The following is a 27,045-nucleotide window of genomic DNA, read 5'->3' on the forward strand; positions in this document are numbered from 1 at the left end:
GCCCGCGGCGGGGCTTCGGGATGGGGTCAAGCGGCACATCCCCGCAGCTCCAGGTCCTCCCTGCGGCTCTGGCTCTGCTTGGCTCTTGCAGACCCACCATGAAACGCCTCTGGGCAAGGGGGGCTCAGCCGTTCCCATCCTCACGTGGATTTTGAGCCCCCAAGGGCAGCCCCTTTTGCCAGCCTCACTCTTCCCATTGCTTCCAGCACCCCTCCCCATTTACAGCCACGTTTGACGTTGCTCCCCCCCAAATCTACCACCTCAAAAGCCCATCCCCCGGTCACTAACGCGGGGGCCCCGCAGCCGGGGCGCGTCCCCGAGGCCGCTCTGCAGTCAGGGAGCCGGCCAGGGCGAAGCCTGAACCTTGTCATAGTTGAGACTTATCAGGTTTGGACAAGCGCCGGGGGCTGCCGCGGGATTCAGGATGTTCTGTAACGAACGTCCTCTGCCCCAAATAGACGCCGTCCCAGGGGCGCGGGCTCGAGCGGTCCCTCCCCAGGCGCCTTCCCCTCCAGTACCGGGAAAACTGGTCCAAGAGTGACCCCCGGCCCCCCAAGTCCCCGGCCAGCATCGCTGTCTGAACTGCCCACAGGTCCTGAGCCGCAGCCCTGGGCACCCCAAAGAGATGCCAAGACCCGGCCCGGCCTCCCCGGTCTTTAATCCATCCCTCTCCAGGTCCTCTCCCAAGGTCTTCCTCTTTATGAAAGACAAAGAAATGTAAAACATCTGTTTTAATAAATGATTCCTCAATTTCTGCAGTCCGGCGAGTCAGATGCTCGCTTAAAACCGTCCGTAACACTTTCCACGGGTGTATTTATAACTGAAGGCATAACTCTGCCGTCTCACGCTCTGTCATTAACCCTCTGCAGCCTTGTTATAAACGGAGCTCAAACAGAGAGCAAAGATACGTGTCAGAAAATACTGCACCTACTCATCTCTGGTAAAACATCCCAACAGTCACCATCTGGAAGAGAAATCCCTTCTTTCAATTAAAAAAAACCCCAAAACCAAAACCCACAACACGATGACACTGGCAGGTAGGATCCCAACTGCTACCCCGACACCCCCAGCACCGGCGTTTCACACACAGACACCGCAGCCCTCCCACCCAGCGAGCACCGCTGTGCCGACGGAGAGGCCCCCGGAGCCCGGCTCCGCTGGCGGAGGATCGGCCGCTTTACACTATCCAGCACAAGGAGTGTCAATCGCCCGTGATAATTAACCAGCTCTCGGCTCGAGATAATTAGCTCAGTCCAAGAGCAGCAGCTCTTCCCCTGCATGTTTCGCAGCGAAAGCCCCGGCATCGGCACCGCGGCTGAGGCAGGCACAGCGCTCCCGCACCCGGGGAAAACGCTCAGCCCAAAGACCAGAGGGGCAGTTTGGGCAAAGAAAGAGGGGTTTTTGTTAAATACAGAGTCATATGTAAAGCTCCTCTGAGCCCAAAGGAAACGGCTCTTTGGGACTCTGCCCCGCATCCTTGTTGTCCCCAAGTAAGGAGTCGCGCTGCCGGCACGGCAGAGAGCCCCGCTGGGTGGTGGAGGGAGCAGGGACATGGACCTGCAGCCCCGTGTCAAAAAAATAAAATAAAATTCAAGGGGACAACAACATGAGAGAAGGGGCAGACGGGTGCAGGAGGGGAAGAGGCCGGCAGCGGTTCAGGGCTAAAATCATCACACCTCCGGGAAACCGCCTGCCGCATAGCCCGTTCCCTGGCTCAGGCAGAAGTCACCAGTCCAAACGCAGCCGGGAAATAACCGGGATAAACTGTGCCACCGCCGGAGCCTACAAAATATTTGTGACTTTTTTTTTTTTTTTGCAATCATCCTTGTCCATCCCGACAGCGAGATGGGCACAGCAAGAAGCCAACCGCGGCACCAATTTCTTTCGCGGCCAAGAGACATAGGAGGAGGTTTTCAGGTTGGAGCCGGCTTCCAGCGTTCAGAAGCCACAGTCGAACGCACAGAGAGTAAAACCCACTGCAAGCTGGAAAGGCATTTCTGCGCTAATATTCACCCCAATGCCCCCTTAATGCTCCAAACGGAGACACTGATAAAGCAGAAAATGCACATTGAATTGTGTTGGAAACCTATGGGAACCAGTAGCCAAATTTCTACGGACAAACAAGCAGCGCACCCAATCTCGACAAATTTTTGCCTAAAAAACCCGTAACACAGCTCTCTCTTTTCCACTCTCGCGACAGCTAATTCTTCCGCTCTTTCGTAAACATTTGAAAACAAGGTCACGCGCACAAATTCTGCTTTCAATTTGCCTTGTATCCATAGTGATTAAACTCAGACCCACAATACGGGACTTAAAGGAAAAAACTTGAAAAAGGCCTGGAGCAGGGCTAGCCCCCAGCACGCTCGCCGACCCGCCGAAGGCCAGGGACGTGAGCGTCGCCGACGACTGTTTTCTCGTATAACAACGACCTGGGAATTAAATCGCGGGGCTCCAGCAGCCGTGATATCGCCATAGCGAGGGATCCGGCCCTGGCCCCCCACCTGCACCCTCCTCAAGAAACAACCAGCCTGGTGGCAACACAAATTTAACGGCTCCGAAACCCAGCCAGGGAGCGGGGGTCTGGCAGGGTCGGCAAGAGCGGGATGAGCAGGAAAAAACGAAAGCAGCTGCAGGAGAGGAAATACTCAACAGCCTTCTCCCTCTTCTCAATGGAAAGGTTCTTCGTTAAAAAAAGAAAAGTAATTTTCTCATTGTCTTTCCCTCCCCAGCCCCACGCTTGCCCAAGGGGAAGCGTCAGGGCTGGAAGCTTTAACCAGCTACATCCAATTTCCCGCTCCATCACAGCCCCAGACGCGGGTAAAGCCTCCAGCGTGTGACCGCAAACACTCCAAATTCAGCGGGGCCTTCCCTGGTCCCTGCTGAGTGCCTCAGTTTCCCATCCAACCGGGGGGGGGCAAAAGCATTGCCCTTCCTATGGGGATATTAGGAAAATAGCTCTGTCCAGGACCAGGTCAGGGAAGATATAACATTCCTCCTGCAGACGCTCAGTAGGAAAATAAAGCCAGAGGAGCTGGGAAAACGCTTGGCCCCGTCCCTCCGCAGCCCTGGCGTTACTGGGGGTCTCACAGGCTCCCGACAAACGGCTCCTAAGTTCCCAAGGCACAAACTGAGCGCAACAAAACACTTCAAAAAAGGGGAGAACCGGGGGTGTGAGGAGGCTGCGGGGGAGAAGCACAACTCGCCACGCAGCGGAGTGAAGCTGCCGCCTCTCGGGACACACGGGACAGGGGAGCCGGGGAGCCGCCGAGCCCCCCGCGCTTTCGGCAGGGTGCTGGGGCTTTGCAGGCGGTGGAAGCAGAATGGGGCGAGGGGGGGTTACCGGGGGGCACTTACTTCTCGTAGTCCAGCTTGCAGTAGAGCTTCTTGTCGCGATAGAAGCAGGTGGTCTGCAGGGGCTCCTTGCAGGCGGCGCACTGGACGCACTGCTCATGCCACAGGCTGTCGTTCAGGCGCAGCAGGAACCGGTCCGAAATAACTCGCTGGCACCCTTCGCACACCGACTTGGGGGTCGCGGCTCTGCCTGCGGGGAAGGACCCGGGGGCAGGGGGTGGGTGGAGGGAGAGGCGGACGGGGAGACGGACCGGGCGAGGGATGGACGGAGGATCCCGCTGCTCTCGCTTCCCCTGCGCAGGCTGGTGGGTCGGGGGGGGCCGCGGGTGTGCGGGGCGCTGCTCCGGGATCCGGGGGGGAACCTGTGCCTTAGGGAAGCTCGGGGGGGGGGACATGGCTCCCAATTTCGTTCCTCTTGGAAAAGGCGGCGACGGAGCCGCAGCTCGGAGAGAGGGCGATTGTTTGAAACCGATATTAAAACGAAGAAGAAAAAAAAAATTACTTATTGTTCGATACGACGGAAAGGCCTTCGTTGCACTGGGGGGGGGGTACACACAATTTAATGCAATCGCGGAACGAAACGGGAGCGGGGGGAGGCGGGTGCCGGGGGCACTGCCCGGGCGACGGGAGCGGCGCCGGGCAGGAACGAGCCGGGGGGGAAAGCTGCCCCCGGGCCCGCCCGGCCCCCCCTGTGCCCATCGCTCGGAGCTCGCCCGGCCGTGCCGCACCCGGGGGGGGGTCCCCGGGAGGGCGAGCGGGGTGCCCCCGACTTACCCAGCAGGGAGGAGAAGGGGGCCGCGGGGTCCAGGGCGCTCTGCAAACTCTCCTCCATCTTCAGCCCGTCCAGCATGGTGGGGAGCCGGGCCGGGCGAGGGGGGCCGCGCCGCCCGCCTGCCAACACAGCCCGGACACGCCGCGCTCAGCCCGGCCACCGGCCCCGCCGCCCCCGGCCGGGGCTTCCCCGCCCGGGCTCCCCTCCCTCCCTCCCTGCCGCCGGGCGGGAGAAACCCCCCGGACCCCCCGGGCGGGGGCCAGCGACCCACCAGCCCCGCGGCCCCGACGTGGGGGGGCGGCCGGCCCCGGGGGCCCGCCGCGGCAGCGGGGCGGGGAGGATGCGGGGCTGCCGTCGGCGGGGCTCGGCCGCTTACCTGGGGCGGCCCGGGCGGTGCCTTCCTGCGGGGAGCCGGCGGGAGAGGTGTCCGCAGCCACCGCTCCGGGGGGGGTCCTGCGGCGGCTCCTGCCTCCCCGGGCTGGCCTCCCCCGGCCTCCCCGCCGCCGGAGCTGCCCGGGGTGGGGAGAGAGCGGCGGCGCCCTGGACGGCTCCGGAGCGGAGCGCACCAACCTGCGGGGAAGCGCCCGTCCGACTGCTGCCAAGGCACATTTCCTGGAGCTGATACCTCCCTGCCCGACCCCCACCCCCTGCCCTGCCCTCCCCTCTCCACCCCACTCGAAATAAGTTTCCTCCCCGCTCTCCTGCCTGGCTGCAGGCACCGGCCCCGCCACGCCTCGAGGGGCCGGCGGCCCTTCCCGGCTCCGGGGGGCACGGCCGGGCCGCCCCGCAGGGCGCCGGGGCAGCCCCAGCTCCGCTCCCTGGCTTTTTTTTTTTTTTTTTTCCTTTCTTAGAAAGCAAGCCAAAAAGAAGAAAAGAAAAGAAAAAAAAAGGTGGAGGGTGGTGCCCCGCCACCGCGGCTCTCCCGGTAGTGAAACCGGCTGGAAATCAGCTCCCCCTTGCAGGAGAAGCCCAGACCGGGAGTTTTTGGGGAAGGCCGGTCCCCGGCCCGGGGAGGCAGCGGCCGCGGCGGGATGCGCTCCCCGGCGGGGATGCGCTCCCCCGCGCTACGCATCGCCCCGGGCGCCTCGCTCCCGCCGCTCCGGAGTAGTTATGGAAAATGTGTGCTGGGAGGGAGGGGGAAAAAAAACCCACCCCAAAACCGGAGAGCTGCCCCGAGGGCTCGTCGCCAGTGATCGCTGGCGCCGAGCAGGGCCCGGTCCGCTACGGGCGCCGGTACCGTGGAGCCGCAGGGGGAGGCGGCCCCGGGCAAGCGCCGCTCCGGCTCCGCCAAACCGCTTCGGTTTCGGGGAGGGGAAACCCGCCGAGGAAAGATCCTGCCCGGCCGGGGAAGCCGAAACTTGGAGCCTTCCCTCTGCACCGGCGATTTCCCGTCCCGCCCGGCTCTCCTGCCCGGGGCAGGGGCTTCGCTGTTTTTCGGGGAGGTCCACAGGCCCCGCAGGTCCGGGGCCGCGTACCGGCCGCTGCCGGAGCAGCCTGGGCAGAGGGGCCGCGGCGTCCCCCGGCACGGAGGAGGGCTGGATCCCCTCTCTCCAGCTGGAGGGGGAGAAACGGCTGCAGAGCAGCGAGGGACCCGCTACAGACCCGTGGAGGATGGGAGGTTTTTAGGGGCCTCACCTCCTGTGTTCACCAGTGACCTTGGCACCGGGGCAGGAGCGCTCGCAGCCTTTCCGTGGGGCGTCCTCGTCACCGAGCGTTCCCCATGCCCAGATGACGTGGGTGATGCAGGGACCAAGGTCATGTCCTTTGGGAGCTTGTAGGAAGGAGAGAGGCCACAGGTTAGCACAGGTAGATCACCACCCTGTCAAAATCCCCTGGGAGAGGGAAGTGGGGTCCTAGGACAGCCCCACTGTATCCCAGTATAACTACACTGGGAGCCTGGGCACAAAAGCATTGGTACCATTGCACAGGGCAGCATGAAACAGCTCTGATCCCTCACATCCAGGAAGGCTGAGCTGCAGCAGGGAGGCACTGATGCCTCCGTCTTTGTCTCTCCTGAAGGTCTCCAAGCAGCTCCAGCCAGGTTTCTGGATTGCCAGATCTATCGGAGCCACATTGCCAAGACGCCAGCCCAGCAAGGACTGCAGAGTGACCAGGAGCTCCAGACACTGCATGCTGCTCTTCCTCCCTGTGCAAACCAGCACAGCCATCCCATCCCGGCTGCAGAGCTGTGCAGGGCAGATGATTTTCCTTACACAGCCAGGGGCCAGCCCCACAGGGTGAGAATACCATCCTTCAGCACTGCTAAAAGCTGTGACCCTGTACAGGGCACTTTGCTTATATACTCAAGACTGCCCACCTGATTTGGTCTGTTCAGAGATACAGGAACAGCTGGGAGGGAGTCATTACCCCCCTGGATGTTGTCACGCCATGGTATTCCCTCTCCTCCTCCTCTCCAGGTGAGGAGGGGTCTGGAGACTGCCTTACCTCACAGCTCTTGTGCACAACTCCCAGCTCAGTCTATGAAGGATCAGGTTTGAGGGATGGGCCCAGTGCATGACACCAAGGGGTCTGCAGCAGGGTGTTGCTGCCCATGATTTACATACCAGCTCCCACACCCTCTCTTGTGCAAAGGATGGTCACCAGGTGAACCAGTAAAACATGCAACAAACACTCTCCAAACTCCCTCACTGATAACATTTACAGGGTCCCCTGGCAATTTCACCCTTCTCCTCCCAAAGTACACCTTCACCTTGAGCAACAGCCCTACAAAAGATTGGGGGGAGTATTTCAGCCAGCTCGCTGCATCCTCTGAGGGCCAGGGTTTCCATGATTAGCTCACCCAGGGCTGAATTAGGTGCAGCAGCCCACAGCATCAGCAGCTGAAGAGAGTTAAACCAGAGGAGAAGCAGGACTAGGCTTTCTCCTTCTAAGCTGTAGGGTCTGCAGACAGCCAGGTGTTACAAAAACAGGGTCATCTGGGAAAAACAGTATTAAACAGTAGCTGCCTACCAAATTTACAAACCTGCAGTGTTGGAAGAGCACATCTCCCCCAACAGCCTACCCACTGGGATTGCCCAGCTCTCACATTTTGTGCTGAGGAGCTTGGGTGGATCAGCAGGTCCCTGCGATTCACTGCTGGAGGGAGGTCAGCAAGACTCAGCTCCGATGGTGGGTAACCACAGTCACAGCACCAGACATGGTCCTAGACGGTAGGGAGCCTCCAACATCCCCTTAACTCTGCCCAGCAAAGCAGATGCAGAACCACACAGGAGTGGGGAGGGCTAGACCCAGAAGCAGGCACACAGGAGACCAAAGATGATGATGATGATGATGAGTTGTGCTCCCTACACACACTCCAGCCACCTCCCTTGGGACAGGAGGCACTGGGCATCATGATGCCAGCTAGCATCATCAGGGTGTCTAATGCCTCGAGCCAACTTGACCCAGAAAACAAAGCACTGCCCATCACACAAAGACATCGCTCCACACCACCCTCTCCCTCCTGCCACACTCACAGCCCTTTATAGGCATCAGCTGCTGCACACCCAGCTGGGTGGGCTGGCCCTGGGTAGAGAGGCAAGCCAAAACCAGCCCACAGCCACAACGCTGTCCAACATCCCCGGAGTGATAAAATCCTCTCCCTTTACCACTGAAATCCCCCCAACCAAGCCTGCCTCAGGTAGAGCTAATCGCACGGAGGGCATAGGGAGAGAGACGAGAGAGGTATGGGGTGGCAGCCACTGGCCTTGCGTAGGTATAGGCTGGTCCTTCTCCACTAATGCTGACAAACGCCTGGGGATTTATCAGGGCTTCTCTGTCTTTGTAGCATGCTTTCTACCACAATGTACCTCGCCATAAAATGGCTGCTTACCAGCCACCCTCTCTGACCCCACCACCACCATCAGCTCTGGGAGCCCCATGGGCCTCCTGATCAGTGCAATTCCACCTCCTCCTCCTCCTTCTCCTCCCCATACCCTCTGGTGCTCCGGGAGGTACTAACGCAGCACAGCCTCTCCAGGTTCCCACCTGGGCCTTTGATGGGACAGCGGAGAGCTGGGAGGGACCAAGAGGGGACGAGCAGAGAAACCAGGCAGCAAAGAGAGCATCTCAGGGGAGCTCAGGTGTGATGGTGAAGGCAGTCCAGAGCCCAGCCCAGACAAGAGGTCCTCGAGGAAAGGCCAGTGGTGGTAGCACTCAGTTCAGAGTCACACCGTCGGCGTCTGAAAGTCATCTCAGGTCTATAGGACATGCCCGTGAACCACTAAATTCAGCAGAGAGCCCAGAGCTGAACTGAACGCAAAACAGATCAAACCTTTATAGCTTGGGATTTATTTTTTTTTATTCCCAATCCAGAACTGCTGTTGTTGAACTTCAGTAGAAACTGAAGCAGCCACTACAGAACCCAAAGGCAGATGGGGCAGGAAAGCACACTGGCTTGATTTCTGGGTAGGAAACAAATCCAGCTCAGCACAAACAATGGAGTTGAAGGGTTTTTTCATTTTCTGAGGTCCTCATCATAAGTGGCTAAACCCACTATTTTTTTAAGTCCCCTCCATGGAGCACTACAGAGCGAGAAGCTCAGAATTAATAAATGCTTTGAAACATTTGGCCTGTGCACAAAAACAAAGCTTGTCCATGGTGGAGGGGACCTGCTGCTAACTCAGAAAGCTCATGAGATATGATGTATGGTGGGAAAGAGAACATGACACTTAGCATTGCACCAGTCATTCCCAGAGCCTGGTTTATTTGTTATTCCCAGGGCAAAGGAAAAAAATATCAGAGCTTAATCGGAGGCTGTGAGGGTTTTCATGGGGAAACCAATGACAGGATCTTCAGGCAAAGTGGTGGCAAGACTCAGCAACTGGAATCTGGCAAGAGCAAAATTCAGAGGAGATAGGAGGAGCCAGGTTTCAGTAGGAAGGGCAGGTAGCTGGACCCTGTTATGATCTCCTTGTTATGCCTGAAAAGCGGCTGATGCCTGGATTTTGAAGGCACCGTCATGACATACGTCTGCAAGGAAAAATGCCCACATTGGAAGGGACTTAAACTTTGCTATTTCTTGATTTGTTTAGTTCTTCAGTGTCATTTTTAATTCTTTGTGCTTCTATAACTCCACACAAGCTGGGGCTGAATGTATGTGCAAGGATAGAAGTTTTCTTTGGCTTATCCATGATCGTGATTTCTACCATTTTATGAAAATCAGGTTTTTGCAGGGCTGCAGACTGGGTAAGCTCGAGCCATGCCAAGCTGATGTTCTTCTGCAGCAATTCATCCCGAAGGAAAACTACACCATTGAGTTAATACTAACTGTTGTGGGGTTTGCTTCTTGGGGTGTCTGAGAGACTCACCCCTATGTTTTGTAAGGCTAGGGGAAGCACCGCTCTTTGGGCAGCATTTTGACACCATTGTAAGAGGCCTACAACATGAATGAGGAATCCGAGGGTTAGGACCAAATCCAGGAGATCACATCAAACCTCAGGTCCTCAACAATTTCAGATAGAACTCCGTTGTTCAAGGACTTCTTTCCTCTGCACAGAAGAGCTGTCTACTAGTGACACTTTCAGACGAGCAAGCGGTCTCCCATTTACAGAAGCCACATTCCACGACTCATGTTCTCGCTGCCCTACCAGACACAGGGTGGGGGAGTGTGTGGTGAGGTGTGTGTTAAGCAGATGACCAAGCACACAAAATTTTCAAAAAAAGCCACTAGGTATCTGGAGAAAGAGGACAAGCCCTGCTCAAAGTGCAACCTGGAGACCTTGTGGCCCAGAACCCAGAGACCACCCTTCCAGGGTCTCAGAGCAGGGGTGTCCAGGAGCCACAAATAGCCCCTTTGAGACTTGCTGCCCCAGCCTTACTTATCATATCCCATCACTTCCAACTTCAAAAAGTGACTGTTCATATTGCAGGCAGGGGTCTGGATTTGCTCACAGCCAGTGGGCTGAGATCAGTGTCAAGACAGGGGAGGTGAATTGCGCACGGGACTTAGCAAGCTCCGCTTGCGCTGACTGCAGCGGCACGCGCAGGGCCATCTGGGCTTGGTGATGGATCCCACTCTGCTGTCAGTTTATTTCTCTCTGTTGCCCATGTGTTGAGCTGTTCTGCCAATGTGGAGTATCAGGGACTCTGAATCCCTCATTATGGTCTCAAATTAAGTCACCAAGAGGCATTACTCTGTCTACGTTAAACCCGTATCAGAGAGGGTTGAGCACGACCCAAAGCACTTTTGGATGTCTTGGCTAAATTAAATTCCAACGTTGCCACTCCATGTAAACATTTATGATCACAGCTGCCACAACTACGTGCTGAGGACAGCCTGTGAGCTCCTGAAAGAGGCAGCACTATTGGTGTGGAGGCATCTTGTCCTCTCCAGCTGGCTCAGCCTGCTGTGCTGCAGCAGCTCACCCCAGTGCTGAAACACTGAGTGCTGCAAGGCTCCAAAACAGCACTCAGACACCATCTTAGCAAGAGGTCCGCTGTGTGCGTGAGGACCCTCAGGTTTTCCCCTATGTGTTTCAACAAAGAGCATTAATAGCACATGGTGGCATCAGCTTCTGCAGCCCTTCTCTTGCTAAGCCTGCTAATGCCAGCCAACCTCCTTGATTTAAACCATAAAACCTGAGAGCAGGGAGGGCAAGAGAAACCCAGGGCTTTCTAATCTGAAAAGAAACCCCAACTCAGCTAGCTGGGGACCAGCTCTTAGAAGCTCACAGCTCTTGGAGGGGGAAGCCTGTAGCAGGCCAGGCTGGAGGTAACCTCTTGCTTTGTCTGACCGGCAGCGTGGTGTGGGTACCACCCCAGCATGGTCTGCGTGCAGTCTCTCAAACTCTGGCAAAGGTTTTACAATGAGCAGGTTGAATAGTTTCTGTCTTTAAACACTTCCCTTTTAATGGAAAATTATCTTTTCTATTAAAGATAGCCCCTTAGTCAATGCTTTTCACCTCTTTTAAAATTCTCCCTGCTTTTTTCCAGTGTCATAAAAAAAAAAAATTAGAGTTTTCATAATTTTGGATTTTTGTTTCTTTCTCCTGCCTTTTTGGTTCTCTCTTTCTTCCTCCTTTTCACAATTAAATACTGGAGAATGAATCATGTCCCCGTGTGGGAGTTTTAACAAAATGTTTCATTTTTATCCTTCTTTCTTTCCTGTTGTCACTCCTCCTTTCCCCCAAACTTCCCCAAGTCACTGAGCGGCAGCGTTGCAATCTGTCACGCGGACAGACGAAGCTCGGCTGCATCTTACCGCACTGTCTGCTGAGAGGGTCAGAAGGGGCAGATCACTTAACACTACACCTGTTTTATGAATAATAATACAGGCAGTTTTGCTGGGTTCCTGGGAGGACGTTTTCCCACCAGGATAAGCTCTGCGTATTGAACAAATTCATGTCTTTAACTCGTTTGACTCGGGTTAGCCCGGCTGCAATGGGAAGCTCCAGCAGTGCCATCTGAGCAGGGAAAAGACCAGGCAGACCTTTGAGGCAGGTTTTCTTAGAGTGTTTTGTGCTTTCCCTCTCTGCAGGTTTCACTTATGGAGGTATGAGATTATAAATTTTGGGTTGAAAAGCCTGTTTCCAGTGCAAAAATACAGAGGGGAAAAAAAAAAAACCTGAGAACAGGATCCATGAAGCTTCAGAAAAATGAAAGTTATCCATGAGCATGCCAGGTTTGGGTCACCCCAAAATACTCCACCTGCACCAAAATGAAGCACTTCAATTCTTCCCTCAGTGGCTGGACTAGCTCAGAAAAGAAAAAGCACATTAAAAAGTCACTTTTTAAATCACTTCAAAATTTCAAAGAGTCCAAGAGGGTTTTTTTTAAGATGGTAGAATGAAATGTTCTGGTTCAAAGCAGCGAGTTTCTCCAGGTCTTTCCTTAGCAGGAGCAAGATGCAACAATACCTGTTCTCTCTTGGCCAGAGGACTGTGCCCATCAGCACAAGGAGCGATATCCTCGAGCGATGTTCCTGCCCTGATTTGGGCTGCCCAAGAGTCTCTGGAGAGTCCCTCAGCCCCATCCCAAGCTGAACCTGTGACCGCAGCAAAAGAGGACACTGCTCTGCCAGCTCCAATCAGTGCCTCTCATATATTATTTTATTTGTTTTGTTGGCTTTTATTGAGAGTGAAAAAATAATTTAAAGCAATTATCTGTACATGAGGGCGGGGGAATGGTCAGCTGGTTGGAGGGTCTGTGACCCCCCACAGCCAGGCCATGGAGGGTTAGAGGGGGTGATTTACAGCTGTACAAAACCACAACAATCCCACCGAGGAGGAGCGGAGGGCAGAGGACATCTCTTGAGCTCTTGTAGGCCCAGAGCAGAGGGGTAGGAGCCTGTGCAGGGGCATGGGGGGCCAGGGTCTGGCCAGAGTAGAGCCAGACCCTCAAGTGACCTGCAGGGGTGTCTCCAGCATCTCCATGAGGAAGGTGTCGATGGGGGTGTCCCCAATCAGCTTGAAGAAGAAGAGGTGCTCCAGGCACTTCAGCCCAATGGACCGCAGCGCCGGCAGGCGCAGGAGGAGCTTGGCAAACCTGGAAGAGAGCAGAGTCAGAGGCATGCGGGAGGCACTGGCCACCCGCTCTCATGTGTTCCCAACCCTGCACCAGGGGCTCAGGAGAGCAGAACCCAAATCCTCCCCAAAAATGCCTGGGAGAGTTCTCTGTCTTAGATTCCCCTACGCTTTCAAAATAAGCATTTCTGTCCGCATGTGTGGAGGGAATATGTATCTTTTCAAAACAGAATTTAGCATTTTTAAAACTTCCACAGGGAAAAAAAAAAAAAATAGAAAAAAGAAGATACACGCAGATTCTCTCTCCAAGACTTGAACTAGTGACTTACATCTCCATGGTGCCATTTAAACCCTTCTTGAAACAGCCTTCAAAGATCCCGGGCCACCAGAGAGGGTGCGCAACCACTCAGCAGTGCCTCTGCCAGCCGCTGCCTCCTGTTTCGAGGCGCAGCTGCCAGGGGGTGCAGCGGGCGGACTGCCTCCCCCTCCCCACCTCCAGAGCCAAAAAGAGCAGAAGGTGCTGTGGGCGCATCCCTTGGCTGGCGGGGATGAGGAAGGACCCGGCTGCCCGCGTTTCGAGAGCTTGGCCAGCAGAGGGTAGGATTGGATTGAAAAGTAAGAAAATTGCATCTCGCCAGCACCCTAAAGGCTCTGGCCCAGGATTAGGGCACTGAGAGGAGAGGCTGGCCTGCGGAGGCTGGGCTGCTCAGGCAATTTTGGCTGGTGTCCTGCCCTTGCTGTGCTCTGGTGGCTCAGGCCCAGGGTGGCTCAGGCAGAGCTAGCGCAGACACCCCTGCCTCAGTCTCCTCTTTCCAGGGTGTGTATGGTGCTGCCCTGAGCTGCCTGCCTTGCTTGGGGACACTCACCGCCCTGGCTGCTCGGGGTACTTCTGCTTTGTGTAGGCTTCCAGCGTGGCATAGACCTTCTCCCGCAGCGATTCCACTTCTGAGGGGCTGGACAAACCTTTGGCATCTGGCGAGGGAGAGAATACAGGTAGGGAAGAAATCACTGCGGAGGAGACCCTTCCACTGCCAGCAGAGTAACTGTATGCATGGGCGGGAAAGAACTCAGGCTCTCTTCAATGATGCACTCGGGGACTGGGACAAATCTGCCTGCAGTCCTGGTGCTCCCTGCCACAGCCCTCCTGCCTGGTACCTGCTGAGAGTGAGCGTGTCACCTGGGATTGCCCCAGGCCTCAGACTTACCTGGGTTGAACAGGACAATGGCTCGCAAGCACCCCAGCTCCGACTTATCCATCTGCATGTCTTTCATTTTGGACACCAGCTCTGTCAAAACCCTGCATGTGTGGGACATGGGTGGGCAGATGATCAGAGACAGGTACAGACAGCAAGGCTGGGGGCTGAAAAGCATCTGGGACAGGCGCTGGGAATATCCCCAATTCAGGAAGAGACAGCTTTGAGGGTCAGCCATGCCACACACTGCTCTTCTACATATGCATCAGCAGCATTCATGGTCCTGAGCATCAAATTCGCTCCCGTTCTCAGTTTGCTCAGCTCTGCTCTGCCCTCTGCTCTGTTCAGACTATGGAGAACAATTTGCGCTCACTTGGCGAAAACCGCATGGGTTTTTCTCCGCATTTCACTGTGCAAAACATGGGCACCACCCTTACGCATGCCAGTTGTGTAAGAGTGGTATGCAGTGCCCTGCCAGGCAGGGAGCAGGCATGGCATGGACAGTATGTGTGCAGTCGTTATATGAGCAAGTTGGGGTCTAAGGCTTTGCCAGCTAAAGCTCTTGTTGATGAGTATTAGCTCTAGATCCAGTTATGGCAAACTCTTAGAGAAGGCAGAGAAACATTCCTCCCCCTGCACACCCAACCAAGGATCTGCTTCTGCAGCTGCAAATCCCTTTCCAAGGTGCATTCAACCCATTCTTGGTTTTTAAGCCAGTCAAGTGTCCCCTCCTAGGGGCTAGTTCTGCCCCAAATCACCACAGGTTTGCTCTAGTTCTCACTAAGGCCATGTCTCCCTTCCAGAAGGGAGAGACAGAGCCAGCCTGGCCACCGCTATAAGGGATGACAGAAACAGGCCACGTACCTGTCAAATATGGAGCCCACACCAGCACTGTGAGCACTACTGCGGTGCACGTGCAAGCCTGTGGCCAGAAGGATGCCGTCTTGCACTGACACGGAGCGATGGGAGAAAGAGGCAATGAGCAGCTCATTCCAGCCTGCAAGAGGAGGTGTGCGGGACACAAGAGGCAGTTCAGCAAAAAATCAGTCCCACACGGAGCAGGAGAGCTGGTTTCTCCCTGCTGGCTTCAGACTCAGCTCACAGGAGAGATGGGAACCCAGGTACCAACTGCACCCTTGCCAACACTGCAAGGGGTTGGAAACCCTAAACAGCAGCAAGGAAGGTGCAGAAAAACACTCAAAGTGCCCCCCCCCCAAAAAAAAAAGGGGGGGGGGGGAGATGCTGTTCTTAACTCCTAAAAAAACATTCCTTGCATCAGCAACCCTTTTACATCATTTTGCACATTACACACTAATGTGCCCCACACATAGCAAGTTCTGCAGTTATAGGAATTGCATTAACAAGACACATTTATTCGCTCTACCCCCAGCCCTCCTACATGTCTGCATGAAGAAGGGAACAAACAGCAGATTCTACTGCCCCATCCACAGCCTCTGCCAACTGCTCATCATGGCTCAGGATGGGTTGCTCGCCCTGTGACAGCAGGGATGGATCAGCTGAGGATCTCCCATTCACCATCGAGCCTGGTGGGCACGGCACACAGCCCAGAGAAGGGACGGGGGTACCAGGTATAGCCCCAGAGGCCACAGGTATTGGACGTTACCTGCCCGGAGGAGAATGACTTGGTCCTCCAGCGTAAGGTCGGAGAAGTGGGGGATTCGCTTGGCCCACTCGACAAGTGTGAAGAGCTGCTTGTCAGCCGCGTGGCATATGTTGGTGACAGGGTCATTTGTCTAATTAAGAGTGATATCAAAAGGAAAAGAGCAGAGGAAAAGAGGAGAATTTGTCAATGTAAAATCTTTGATAATCACTGTCTACACTGTACACAGTATCGGATCAAATTAACGATACTAAGAGCCACAAGTAAAATAATCAAATTGCCAATAATCTCAGCTGTGCACTGTTGGGAAGAGAAGGTATTTATTACTACTATCCCCTCTACAACCAGACAAATCAGCTGGTTGCTAGACTTTTCTGTTTGCTTGCTGTTCTTTGCAAAGCAAGTCCTGCATGGCAGGCTGCAGTCCTGCTCCCTGGGGCGCGTCTAGAAGCCATCAAGGACCCTCTGAACGGGCATGAACAGCAGTTTTATCCAAACCAGTAAAATCACAGCAGTAAACCTGCTGCGTCCAGCTCCATTCCAGTCGTGGTCACTGGGACAGACAAGCAGTGCCCAGGGCTGTGCAACTGTGGAAGCCAGCACAGGGCTCAGACCCTCCAGCATCCAGCTATTGCCCTATCTACTCATTGAAACCAAAGGGAACCAGAAAAAAAAATACAGGAAAATAACATACAGGCTGTTTTCTAGTTGTCATTCAGAGTAGCTTCAAAAGAAAAATTGTTGGTGATTTTTAGTCAGCGTGAAGCAAAAACCCCTTGCAAAATGCTAGCCGTTCACATGGGGTTTGTCTTTCCAAATCGCACCTCGAAGGCTCTCATCTCAAGCTGCAAGTGATTTTAGTGCGCCTTACTGAGCTCTCTGTGTTCATGTCGCTGTACGCCTCCGTCTTGGGTTCAACTGCCAGCTCAGCTTCCAGGATCCTCTCCACGGGCATGTCCTCGCTGCCACTGCTTGTGGACTCGGCCTCGTTCTCACTCCGCTCCCTGCTCCTCTGCCTCTCCTCCTGCACAGCTGCAGGACAGAAACGTGACTCTTTACACCCACAGCAACACTTACCTGCTCACAGTTGGTCCCCTTTCCTCTGGGAGGAGGGATGAGACCCCCCCTCAGGAGGGAGAGAACAGAAAATAAATAGATATTTCAGATGTATGTCCATTAAAATATCTGCTCCCCCCCCCCATAATTTTGTGGTTGCTATAGACCAGTGGCCTCTAAATTTGAGAAAAGGTTGTGATTTCCAAGGTATGAAGCTCCAGAGTAGAGGAAAGAGGAGACGATACCTCCAGGTGGCAGCCTGGACTCGGCTGTCACTAGACGCTGGAGGAGGCAGGAGGGACCCAGCACCCCGACACTGACGTTTGCTGTGCTGGCTGCATGCTTCGAACAGTCCCACAGCAGCCAGAGCATCCAGCAGCAGGGCTGGATGGTCCCTCACCCCCAGCTGGATCCACACGCTGCCTGCCTCATTTCTGAGCAAACGCTTACCCAGCCTGGCCCAGCCCTGGTGTCACCTCTCCTTCTACCACCTCTCTTCCCAAGCCACCCTGCTAGAAAGCAGTTCCCAGCACCTCTGAATGCCCCAACGCCTTCACTCTCTTCTCCCATCCCTGACATTTTCCAAAATATCTGCTGGCTGGAGGAACAGAGTAACCGAAATTCTCCCCAGATCTCAGCTATTAACTCCCAGGACTGCTGGGTGTGTGGAGGACAGGTCGGTGTAGCACATGTGTACACGGTATGCTAAGCCTTGTGCTCCATAGAAGTCCTGGGTGCAAGGTTTTGTTTGAGAAATCCCAAAGGAAAATAAGGAAAACGCTAAAGAAAAAAAAAAGAAAGTGACCAGCAGGTGTCATCAGTTTAGCTCATTGCTGGGGAGAAACATCCCAAGACACCAGCCCTGCTGCAGTCCTGCTAGCATCACTGCCCTGTAGGAGCGTGGGCCGGGGCCCTAAGTGCCCCGTAACCCCTAAGGGACAGGTAGGCAGCTGGCCTGGTCTCAAAGAATCAGCCTGTACTGAGCTGTAGGCATTTATACACCTGAAATGAAAGGTTCAGTGGGGGAGAAGCTGGCTGCAAAGCTGGCCCCTGCCACGCAGACATTGGGGCTTCGCTATTCAACAGTTTAATGGCTTCCTCACCCGTTAGCTAAGCACCAGGCAGTCAGTATCCAGAGGAGTGGGAAAACCACCAATGCCAAGGGATAAAAAGTCCTTTAAGAGGAGAGGGGACCTGCATAAGCACCAGGGAACACCAAGGAAGGGACAAGCTCAGCAAGCCTGCAGCTCACAGCAAGCCTGCGAGAGAATTTGATCCCCATTTTCTCAATTAGGTTAAGTGCTGCTGGAAGAAGGATGTGACAAGCTTTTAGGTCAGATACTTGGATCAGGAGATTTCTTTCCCATTTATCTTTATAGCTCTGCTGTTTGCAGTGGTGTCAGGAAATAAACCCTTGCATCAGCCTTGCCTTACCTTGGCTTATGTTAGGGTGCTTTCAGGGGAGGGGCCAATCCACGAGAGGTTCCTCAGCACTGAGACTCATGACCACTTTGCAATGCTCAGCACTTCCCTGCGTTTCTCCCAGCTGGGAGGCAGTGCTGGGAAGAACATCCCAGCTGCTGGGGAACAGGCAGCATCCAAGAAGATGGCTCAGTGGGGCATCCAGTCTGGCGCTGGTGAGGGAGGGCAACATGGGATGCACATACGTGCCAACAGGCTGGGAGAAGCATTTGTTCTTTTTAGGGTAATGGACGGGAAGAAGCCAGGGAAGTGTTTCTGCAGTCATCAAAATCTTAGTGGAAGAAAGAATATGCCAAGGAAATACCAGTCCCATCACTCAGCCCCCAAACTCATCCAGGATTCCTTGTTCAAGCTGCAATCTGCCCCCAGTTTCTGCAGCTCCTGCAAAGCCCCTGTGACTATTGCAGCTAAAGCCCCACAGGATCCACCAAGATCCTGGGGTTTAAATTTTCATGCTCTGCAGAGGGAAGTTGTGTTGATGCCCTGGTCCTCTGAACCACTTTGCACCCAGCTGGAAGGAAGAGCCATGCCTGGGATTAGGTTTTTGATTCAAGCTTGGCATTTTGCAGTCCCCTGCTGCCCTATGCAGTTGAGGCAGCACAGCATTGATGATGCTACACGGAACAGGATGAGGCTCAGCCTGTCCTCAGCATTACAGCCACTTCCCCAGGGTCTGCCCTGCACAGTCTGAGCTCCTGCGCAGGGAGCGGCTTGCGTGCTCCGCAGGGGGACAGTGTGGCCTCCAAAAGGAAGGGCTACACTGCCTGCTGGCACTCAACCCTGGAGGCGGCACAGTTACTTTATCTTGGAAAAAAGCAGCTTAAAATCTGTGCTGGTTGTCACTACCTGACCTTGCATCTGTCAGTATAATTTGGGAGACAATCCACCTCAGTGGTCTTTGTTCCACCAAGGAGCAAGCAGCTAGCTGCAGGGTGCAGAGGTGGACAGATAAACACCCGTACCGCTGGGCTTGCCTTTCCCTGCAGCAGAGACTCACTCAGTGGTAGCTTTTACAAAGACCTTTGCACTCTCCAGAGCTGTGTGGCAGAGGGGCAGGGCTGCAGGACCCACCACAGACACATGTTGCCTTCAGCAGCACTTGGAGGCTTCCTTCAAGTCAGTACGAAATCCCTCTAAGTCACAGAATCACAGAATCATTAAGGTTGGAAAAGACCTGTAAGATCATCAAGTCCAACCATCAACCCAACACCACCATGCCCATTAAACCATGTCCCGCAATGCCACGTCCACAAGTCCAATTGCTTCAGGTCAGATCCTGCTCCAGATCAACACCTTAGGTGGTTTGGGCCAGAAACACAGTCCTTTGGGGGTTGCAGTGAGTACACGTGGAGTATGGAAGAGGCTGCGTGAACTGCTTCCATACAGCTCTCTCCTGCAGCACAAAACTGCCACAGGATGCGAGTTGTACCAGAGCTCATCTCCAACGGTGAGGTTAAGAGTGGAAATGACAGAGAACTACAAAATAAAAGATAGAAATAAATCATTCACCCTTATCTTCCAGTGCAAGAATTAGGTGGTGACAAATGAAGCCAGCAAGCTGAAAACAAAAACGGAGGTTGCTCTTCACACAGGAGACAAGCAGACTGCAGGACTCCTCACTGCCGGCTGCTGTCCACAGCAGAGGTTTACAGGCGTCCACGGGGTCCAGGCCGTTAAGGGCCGCTAACTAAAGGCAAGCTTGGGTCAAAATCAGTTAATAGGTTCAATAGTCACCAGTATGTGTATTTAGGTGGGATGGGAAGAAAAATACAGTGTAATAGCTTCCCTATCAACCTCATTTCCTTTACAAAATGAGGTAAAAAATACCCTGAAGCTGTCAGTGTGGGTTTTTGGAATGCTTCAGCCTCAGAGGGCCGCCAAGAGCCAGATTTACCCTAAGGAATGTAAGGAAAATTTCTATAAGCTCATTCCTTCCACCAGCCCGCACATACCTTCCCTCTTCATCCCCATCGCGAGGCACTTCTGATAGCGGCAGTACTGGCAGCGGTTGCGTTGGCGCTTGTCTATGAGGCAGTCCTTGTTGTCACGGCAGGTGTAGATCAGGTCCTTCCGGATTGTCCTCTTAAAGAAGCCTTTGCATCCCTCACAGCTGTACACCCCATAGTGCTTCCCTGGGGAGGCAAGGGGAGGCCATCAATGGTCAGGCAGGCATCTGCACTTCCCTCCAGCATGGAGAAGCTTGAACCACCCCAAAGGTGAAAAAAAGGGCGACTGACTTGGCTTTAGTGGCTCTTTGCAGGAACAGTGACCAGCAGCAGCAGTCAAACTATAGGACTACCACTTTCCTGTGACAAGGAAGAACCGCATCCCAGGGGAAGGATGTGGATCCACATCTTAGCTGCAGTGTAAGTGCAGAAAAGCCATAGGCAGCAAATGGGGTGCACTGTTAGGGAGGGGGTCTGCAAGGCAGGGCCAGGCTGCAGGTCTTTGGGGTAGGAGAGAAAACTCAGGCACAGCCAAAGCCCAGCTAACACAAAGCACAGATAAGTAAGAACACAGTGATTTTGATATATTTACCTTTGATAAACAGGGACAAAATGTAAAATGAGATTATACACATAAGGGAGAAGAGCATGGCTTTTACGTTTGCTCTCTTCTGGGCACAGCACAACTAATCTGCAAAACAGACAGCCTGCCCTTGGGTAAGCTAGACCCAGCTACGAATCCTGCAATGCCAGTATGGCCCCAGCGAGCCTCTGCCGTGTTCACTCCTGCACAAGCCTTCAGAGCATCAGGGGAGTTTTTGTTGCACAAAGCCTTGCCCAAGAAAGAAAACCTCCTACCTGAGGACCTGTCCCCACAGATGGCACAGATGTGTTTGGCTAAGGATCCTGGGCTTGTAGATGGATAATTCATGTTCCCGATCCCTGGGAGACCTGGCAAGGGTTTGACGTCCTCCGAGCTGCTGACATTGTTCAGGACATTGAGCTGCAGAAGCCACAAGACAGGTTAGAAGGTTGAGACTCACACCTCAATGAAACCATCCCCAAATTGAGCTGACCCCTCCCTTGCTGCTCCTGCTGGGCTCGTCCCAGAAGCTTATCCCCAGCAACTCCATGGGGCTGCCATGGGCAGACAGACATCCTTCCGTGAATCCAGCTGGAGGGGTTTAAGCAGATGCCTGGTAGCAGATACTGCCTCTCACCCTGCCCTGATGCTGAAACCAAAGCCAGGACTAAGCAGAGCTGGAAAAGGGCAGGCAGCAACCCTCAGCTGCTCCGTTACAGCCTCCAAGCAACAAGGCTGGTGGGATCCTGCCTGCTTCATTAGAGGACGCTGATCACTGGCTGCTTGTGGCCTCGAGCACTAACAGCTTAGTAAGGAAAAGCTTTGCAGCCAGATGATTTGTTGCAATTAAACCTGCACCACTGCATGGCTAGGGAAACTGTGATGTTTTTAAAAAAAAAGAAAAAAAAAGTGTTAAGTGGGTTAGCTTCCCTGCCTCGTGGTATGCAAATCTGCATAAACACATGAAAACATGGCCGTCTTGGTCATTCCCTGGGACTTAGGTTCCCAAACACTATCACAGGCTGGAGAGTGGAGCAGATTTGGGGTTGCCAGATTAAAAAAAAAAGGGGAGCAGGCTGAGCATCTAAAATCAGCTGCAGTGAGATGCAGGCAAACGGCCCAGAGCCCCCAGCTGAGATCCTTGGGAGCTGCTCATGGCTGCTGCAAGTTAAAGGTTACAAACCGACATTGATTAGAGACCAAAGCCTGATGTTACCCAGGGCTTCATTGTATTGCTATTTGCTTTCGAGGTGTTGTTGGCAGGGCAGTGAGGATTAAGGGCCATTGAGCATGTCTTGTCAAAAGCTGTCTGGGCAGAGCAATGTCTCTCCAAAATCACTATCAAATCATCTTTCCCATTGCCATGCTTTGAAGGCTGGGGATGGTTTCTTCATCGAGCTTGTTTTTAACAGTCACCCCAATTTATCAGCTAAAGTTCTTCTTCCCAGCAAGAGGGCAGAAGCAGGGACAGAAAACAAGACTTTGGATGCAAATCCAGCTATAGCCTTCGTTACAGTCTCCATAACATCTAAACCACTAGATTCCATGCATGCTGTTGCAAGTTCTCAATTTGCTCCAAGAAATTGCCCGTTTCCCATGAAAAAGTATAATAATTTCCACAGGGAATTTCAACAAAAAAGAAGAAGGGTTCATCCCATTGGGATTTTTTGACATGTCATTAGAAAAATGAAAAGGTGAAGCCTGTTTTCATCTTCTCTCACCACTGTCCCTTCATTTTCAAAGCTTCAAAGTTCTGATGACATTGAAAATACAAATTATCCAGCAAAAATTACCACATTAGGAGCCAGGCTATTTTGCCCCACTGGAAAATAAAAGTGTATAGGGAAAAATTGTCCAGAGGAACAGAGGTTTGCTCCCCCGGCAGAGACCCAGCCCAGGCACTGGCAGCTGTAAATCCTAATGCTTCAAAATCTAAACTTGACCCAAGGAAAGGAGAAATCGACCCCTTCCTCCCCACAAGTATCCAGCAACCTTTTTTACCCTGAAAACTTCTTCTTGGCAAGATGCTGAGCCAGGAGGAACTTTTTATGGTTTCAAATGTTACTCAGAGCTCAGGTACCACCTTTTCTTTCTCTCTGGCTGCACTTTGAGACAATAACAGGGAGAGAGGGGGTGGGGGGAACGGGGCAGTTTTAGCCATCAACGTCCTCAGAGCTTGACTCCTGCAGGTTAAGTGCAATCATGTATGATATCTGGGACAACTGCTTGAACCCAAATCCATTAGCTGCCTCCCTGCCGAATCCCCAAGGCCCAGCTGTCTCCTTGCATTAGAGGCAACACAACTGAAACCCACTCCTCAGAGCTGGGAGCTTGGCATGGTGCCTGGATTGGGAAAAACACTTCCTGGAGCATCCCCATCCCCAGAGGAAAGGCTTCCATGCAGCCAATGCTGCCACCAGCTCCACCACCACGAAGTACCTGCCCTGAATGAGACGGGCACAAATATTGTCAGGTCGATGGGGAACAGTTGGGTGGTTCAAGGGGAGGAAAGATGCCCAGCATGCCCACTGCAGACAGCCCAGAGCCATGCAGGAGTTGAGGATGCTGGTGAAAGGTAAGCCAAACCTGCCAAATCACCCTTATACTCTCTCAGAGGTCTTCAGCGGCCTCCCCATACCATCCTCTCCCAGTCTCGGTAGCAGGTGCTAGGAAAAGCTTCAGACAGACCACGGAGTAGCAGCAGGGTATGGGGCAGGGAGGTCTCAGGGACCGTCTCCTCGCTGCTTCTTCAGCAGGAGCCACGAGGCTCTTGAGCCCTCCCTACGTTCAGGTCCCACTAATAAAACGCAAAGTCTTGTTAATAAAAGGCAGAATTTCCACTTAGATCTGGAATCCCAGAACATTTCAGCACACTGTCCAAATTCCACACTGCCACCTTGGTCCCAGCCATGCCAGAGGTGGTGCCAGGCTCTTGGGGCAGCACATTCCTGTCCCACAGAGCCATCCCAGGAGGCTCCCAGCCCATCTGTGGCTCTGGGGAGGCACTGACCCTAACATCTGGGTCTCCCTGCTATCTGGAGAGGAAATCTCAGGACCTGAGTGAGCTCAGGCAGTAAGGACAGGAGCGCTTCATTTTTCCCCAGGCAAGGTTTATATGCAACACAGAGTATGTGGCTGGCATTTAGCATTAACATTTGTCTCTCCCTAGAAAGTCTGTCTCCTTTCCAAATAATGAAACAAAGCAGATATCCCTTTGCAGGAAGAAGGGGAATGCTTCACGTGCTGCAGCTATCCCCATTATTTCCACGTAAAATAACTATACACACTGCAATAGATGCAGTGGCGGGGAACTGGACTGCACCCACAGTGAGAACAGACCTGGGAATTAGCTCCCTCCCCTTATCGTACAGGGTATTTTAAAATATACACAGGTGCCTTCTCTGTGTCTGTGCCAGGGTATTTATGCAGAAAGACTCACATGCTGGAAATCATTCTTTACAGCTGATCTCCCAAAGTGGCCAAAAGACACCAGACTCCCCACCAGCCAACCCACTCCCTCAAGTTTTGGGACTTTACCCAGTCTGAACACCATGAATTGTAGCGAAGCAAGTGTGCACATCTGCCTACCTGCGGACTGGCATGTGTCACAAAATTCATGCCTGGGGCTGAGGACAGAGCAACGGGGTGTGAGCCGATGGAGGACGCGATGACTCTGTACGGCGAGCTCAGCGTGTTCACTGGAGACCCGATTGCATTCATGGGGGACGGCAGCGCCCGGGAGGCGTTTGTAGGGGCCTCGAGGTAGTTGTGATGCCCGTCCACCGAATTTCCCGTGGAAAGGCTTGACGACGGGCTCACAGATGTGGAGCTGGCATGAACAGGGGAATCTACAGGGAGAAGCAGAAAGATTAAATACACTATGAGCGAGGCTGACTGTACAGAGATCAGCTGCCCAGCCTTGGTCGTGTCAGCTTAGATGCTGGCCAAGGCTCAAAGCCAACCAGCAAACATGCCTTACGCTATAAAGGGAAAGAGCAAAATATTGGTTATGATACAGGAAATAGAGTTACATACAACAACAAAACATACTATGAAGACAATACTTAATAATCAAATCTTCCTTCACTGCTTTGGTGCCTCAGTTGACTTGGAAGAAGGCACCACTGCCCCCCTGCCTCAGGCTGGTTTTCTCTGAACTACTCCCTGAGGTCCCATTTCTTTTGTCCAAGCTGGCTCTAGAGACAGTGCACATCTGAAACCATGAAATCCCCACCAACCAGGCTGGAAACCCTAAATGCTCCCCATGTCTTGTGAAGCACCTTTGCTCCTTGCGACGGCTCAGGCATCATGCTCAGCAGGCTCCTCTTCCTCTTCCCGTGGTTCAGCTCTTCCCCTTCCCACCCACTTATGTCTCCACAGGGCTATTTCACATGTTCCTCCAGCTCTCAGAACTTGATGCCAGCATCTTCAGCCCGAGCTGGAGCAACGCAGGACAGAAACTGCCCATGACATGCTAGCAATGCAGATGACAGGACAAGGCACCCACAAAATATTTTGTCCATTAGTTTTCTTCGCTTAGTACAAGACAGAGCAGAGACTGTGGCCACACAGACATCCCTGGGCAGACAGTCTCACAGCCACAGGGAAAGAGGGTTTCCTCCTTCCACGCTAAAGACCTCCAGTGAACATTGCCAAACTGAGTCTCACAGCAGCCCCATGAGATCAATCTGCCCATGAACCGCGCTGCGGAAGAGGTGGCATAGAAAATCAATATAACCTTGATCATTGCCACTTCAGAGCAGTCTCTGAGGCTGAACACTTCACTCAAGGCCTAAACGCTGTCTTCTATAAGACCAGTCTCAAATATTCAGAGGGTGTCTGGGCATCAAATGCCCATTAGTCCCGATGGGTTATGGTATCTAGGTGTATTTTAAGGATTTATATGACCTTTTCTCCCTCCCCTAGAATTCACCAACCCCAGTTAACATTAGCTGTTGTTAACATTTCAATGAACCATTGTTTTGCTGTTGGTTTTTCAACACAGGAGATCATTCCCTGGAGTAGCAAGGCAAAGATGTTGTGTGGGAAGGTCACACAGTTGGTTTTCCATGGCTGGCACAGAGGATGCTTGTTCCCATTGCATTTGCAAGTAAGGCAGCGCTTTGGTGTTTTGTTTGTTTTTTTCCTCCTTTTAACATTATTGCAAAGTTATTTACGTGACAGTGTTTGTTATTTTACCTGAAGTAACAATCAAATCTGATTCAAAGGGAAGATGCACAATAAAGACGGGAAAAGGTCAGCTTGCTGAATAACATTAAAGACATTTGTCAGAGTCAAGGAGGACTCGATCCGCCGTTATCAACCCACTTCAGACTTAATTCTGCAGAGGGAGGGGGAGAAAAGGTCTTTGTCAATTCTTGCTTTGGCTTTTTGGATCAATTCTCCCAGTGGGAAAGCGATGTGCAGCAAGAGGAAGCCAGCTCAATGACAACAGCACAAGCCTTGAAGGCAGCAAGGCGGTCTGGAGGCAGAGCCAGGGCTCCTGCCTGCTGCTGGAGAGACTCGCCCCACGTCCCCCTGCCACCATCATGGAGACACACAGCCTGTTTTCTGTTAGTAGACAGCAAAATCCCTACCTTGTAATGGCTTCCAAGCGCAAAAGCCTTTCACCCCAGAGACAGCTGCCAGGAGAGGCTTTAGCAGTGGGCAGAAGATGTGCTGTTTGCCTGGCCCCCACCTTACCTAAACGCTCAGCTCACAGAGGCACCTCAGTTGTTTCCCAGGACTTAAGAGCTGCATCCTGACTTGTGCCATTATCAGCTTCAGAAAAAAGCAAACGCATTTTTCATTGCCTGCGAGTAGTCTGGCACTATAGCATGCAGTCCTCCCCAGCATCTGTAGCACAGACTTATAAAGAAATTGGGCTTATGCCTCTTTAAACAACTAGATAAACAACATTGCCTTTGAGGATTCTTCAGCTTGGAAAATCAGCCACTGAAGGGGAGATCGGGCAGAAATCTATCACATCAGGACAGCTAAGGAGAAGAATGATTCGTCATCCTTTTCCATTAACGCAGAAAAGGGCATATTTTGAAAGTATCACGCAGAAGATTGAAACCAGTAAGGAAAGACTCCCAGGAGAGTTATTTAACAGTTTGCATTTACACTAGACCTTACAGAAACACTGTCACCACTAAGTTTCTCCTTTAGAAAGGCTCCAAGTTTTATAAGGACCCAGAGCAAGGCTTTCACCCAAGGAGACTGCTTGCCAGGGCAAGCCCCATGGTTTTGCTTGTGTCCGTGCCAAAAAGCAACTGTTCAAGGGCTATGGGCAGGGGGATCCCCTAGCCCCCAGGATGGGATCAAAGGTTGAAGCCAGGAAGCCTGGAGAGCTTGTGCCTACATCTCCCACCCTAGCAATGAGACACCAAACAGGAAGCATGAATGCGTGAAGGCATGTTTGCTGGTGGAGACAGATGGATAAATGAAAATATGTACTGGAGAGCACACAGGTGTAAAGCCAGGCTCTGATGACACAAACCAGAGTTAACATGCTTGTTTCCCCAGTGCCCGGCCACGCTGTCCTGCCAAGGCTGTGACAAACCTGTTGGTCAAAAC

General features: G+C 53.2%; 2 protein-coding genes across 4 annotated transcripts in view; both read right to left on the minus strand.

Moving 5' to 3' along the window:
• The window catches only part of LMX1A (LIM homeobox transcription factor 1 alpha), a 43,665-nt gene extending 39,464 nt beyond the window's left edge, over positions 1-4,201 (minus strand). Inside the window, exons 1-2 of one of the 2 annotated variants that reach the window (XM_059822087.1) lie at positions 4,126-4,201; positions 3,355-3,541 (exon numbers count right to left, since the gene is read on the minus strand). In XM_059822087.1, coding sequence (XP_059678070.1) covers positions 3,355-3,541; positions 4,126-4,201 — 263 coding nt within the window. Of the gene's footprint in view, positions 1-3,354; positions 3,542-4,121 lie in introns of both variants that reach the window. The other variant, XM_059822088.1, reaches the window with a different exon arrangement.
• Positions 4,202-12,459: 8,258 nt separating this feature from the next.
• RXRG (retinoid X receptor gamma) overlaps positions 12,460-27,045 on the minus strand; it is a 39,462-nt gene continuing 24,876 nt past the window's right edge. For both annotated transcript variants that reach the window (XM_059821964.1, XM_059821965.1), the window contains exons 2-10: positions 24,055-24,314; positions 20,742-20,886; positions 19,890-20,069; positions 16,271-16,431; positions 15,403-15,532; positions 14,643-14,775; positions 13,791-13,882; positions 13,452-13,557; positions 12,460-12,607 (exon numbers count right to left, since the gene is read on the minus strand). In XM_059821964.1, the coding sequence (XP_059677947.1) occupies positions 12,460-12,607; positions 13,452-13,557; positions 13,791-13,882; positions 14,643-14,775; positions 15,403-15,532; positions 16,271-16,431; positions 19,890-20,069; positions 20,742-20,886; positions 24,055-24,314 (1,355 nt within the window). The remainder of the gene's footprint in view (positions 12,608-13,451; positions 13,558-13,790; positions 13,883-14,642; positions 14,776-15,402; positions 15,533-16,270; positions 16,432-19,889; positions 20,070-20,741; positions 20,887-24,054; positions 24,315-27,045) is intronic.

The sequence above is a fragment of the Gavia stellata genome, chromosome 10 (assembly GCF_030936135.1).
Source record: "Gavia stellata isolate bGavSte3 chromosome 10, bGavSte3.hap2, whole genome shotgun sequence".
Classification (NCBI taxonomy): Eukaryota; Metazoa; Chordata; class Aves; order Gaviiformes; family Gaviidae; genus Gavia; species Gavia stellata.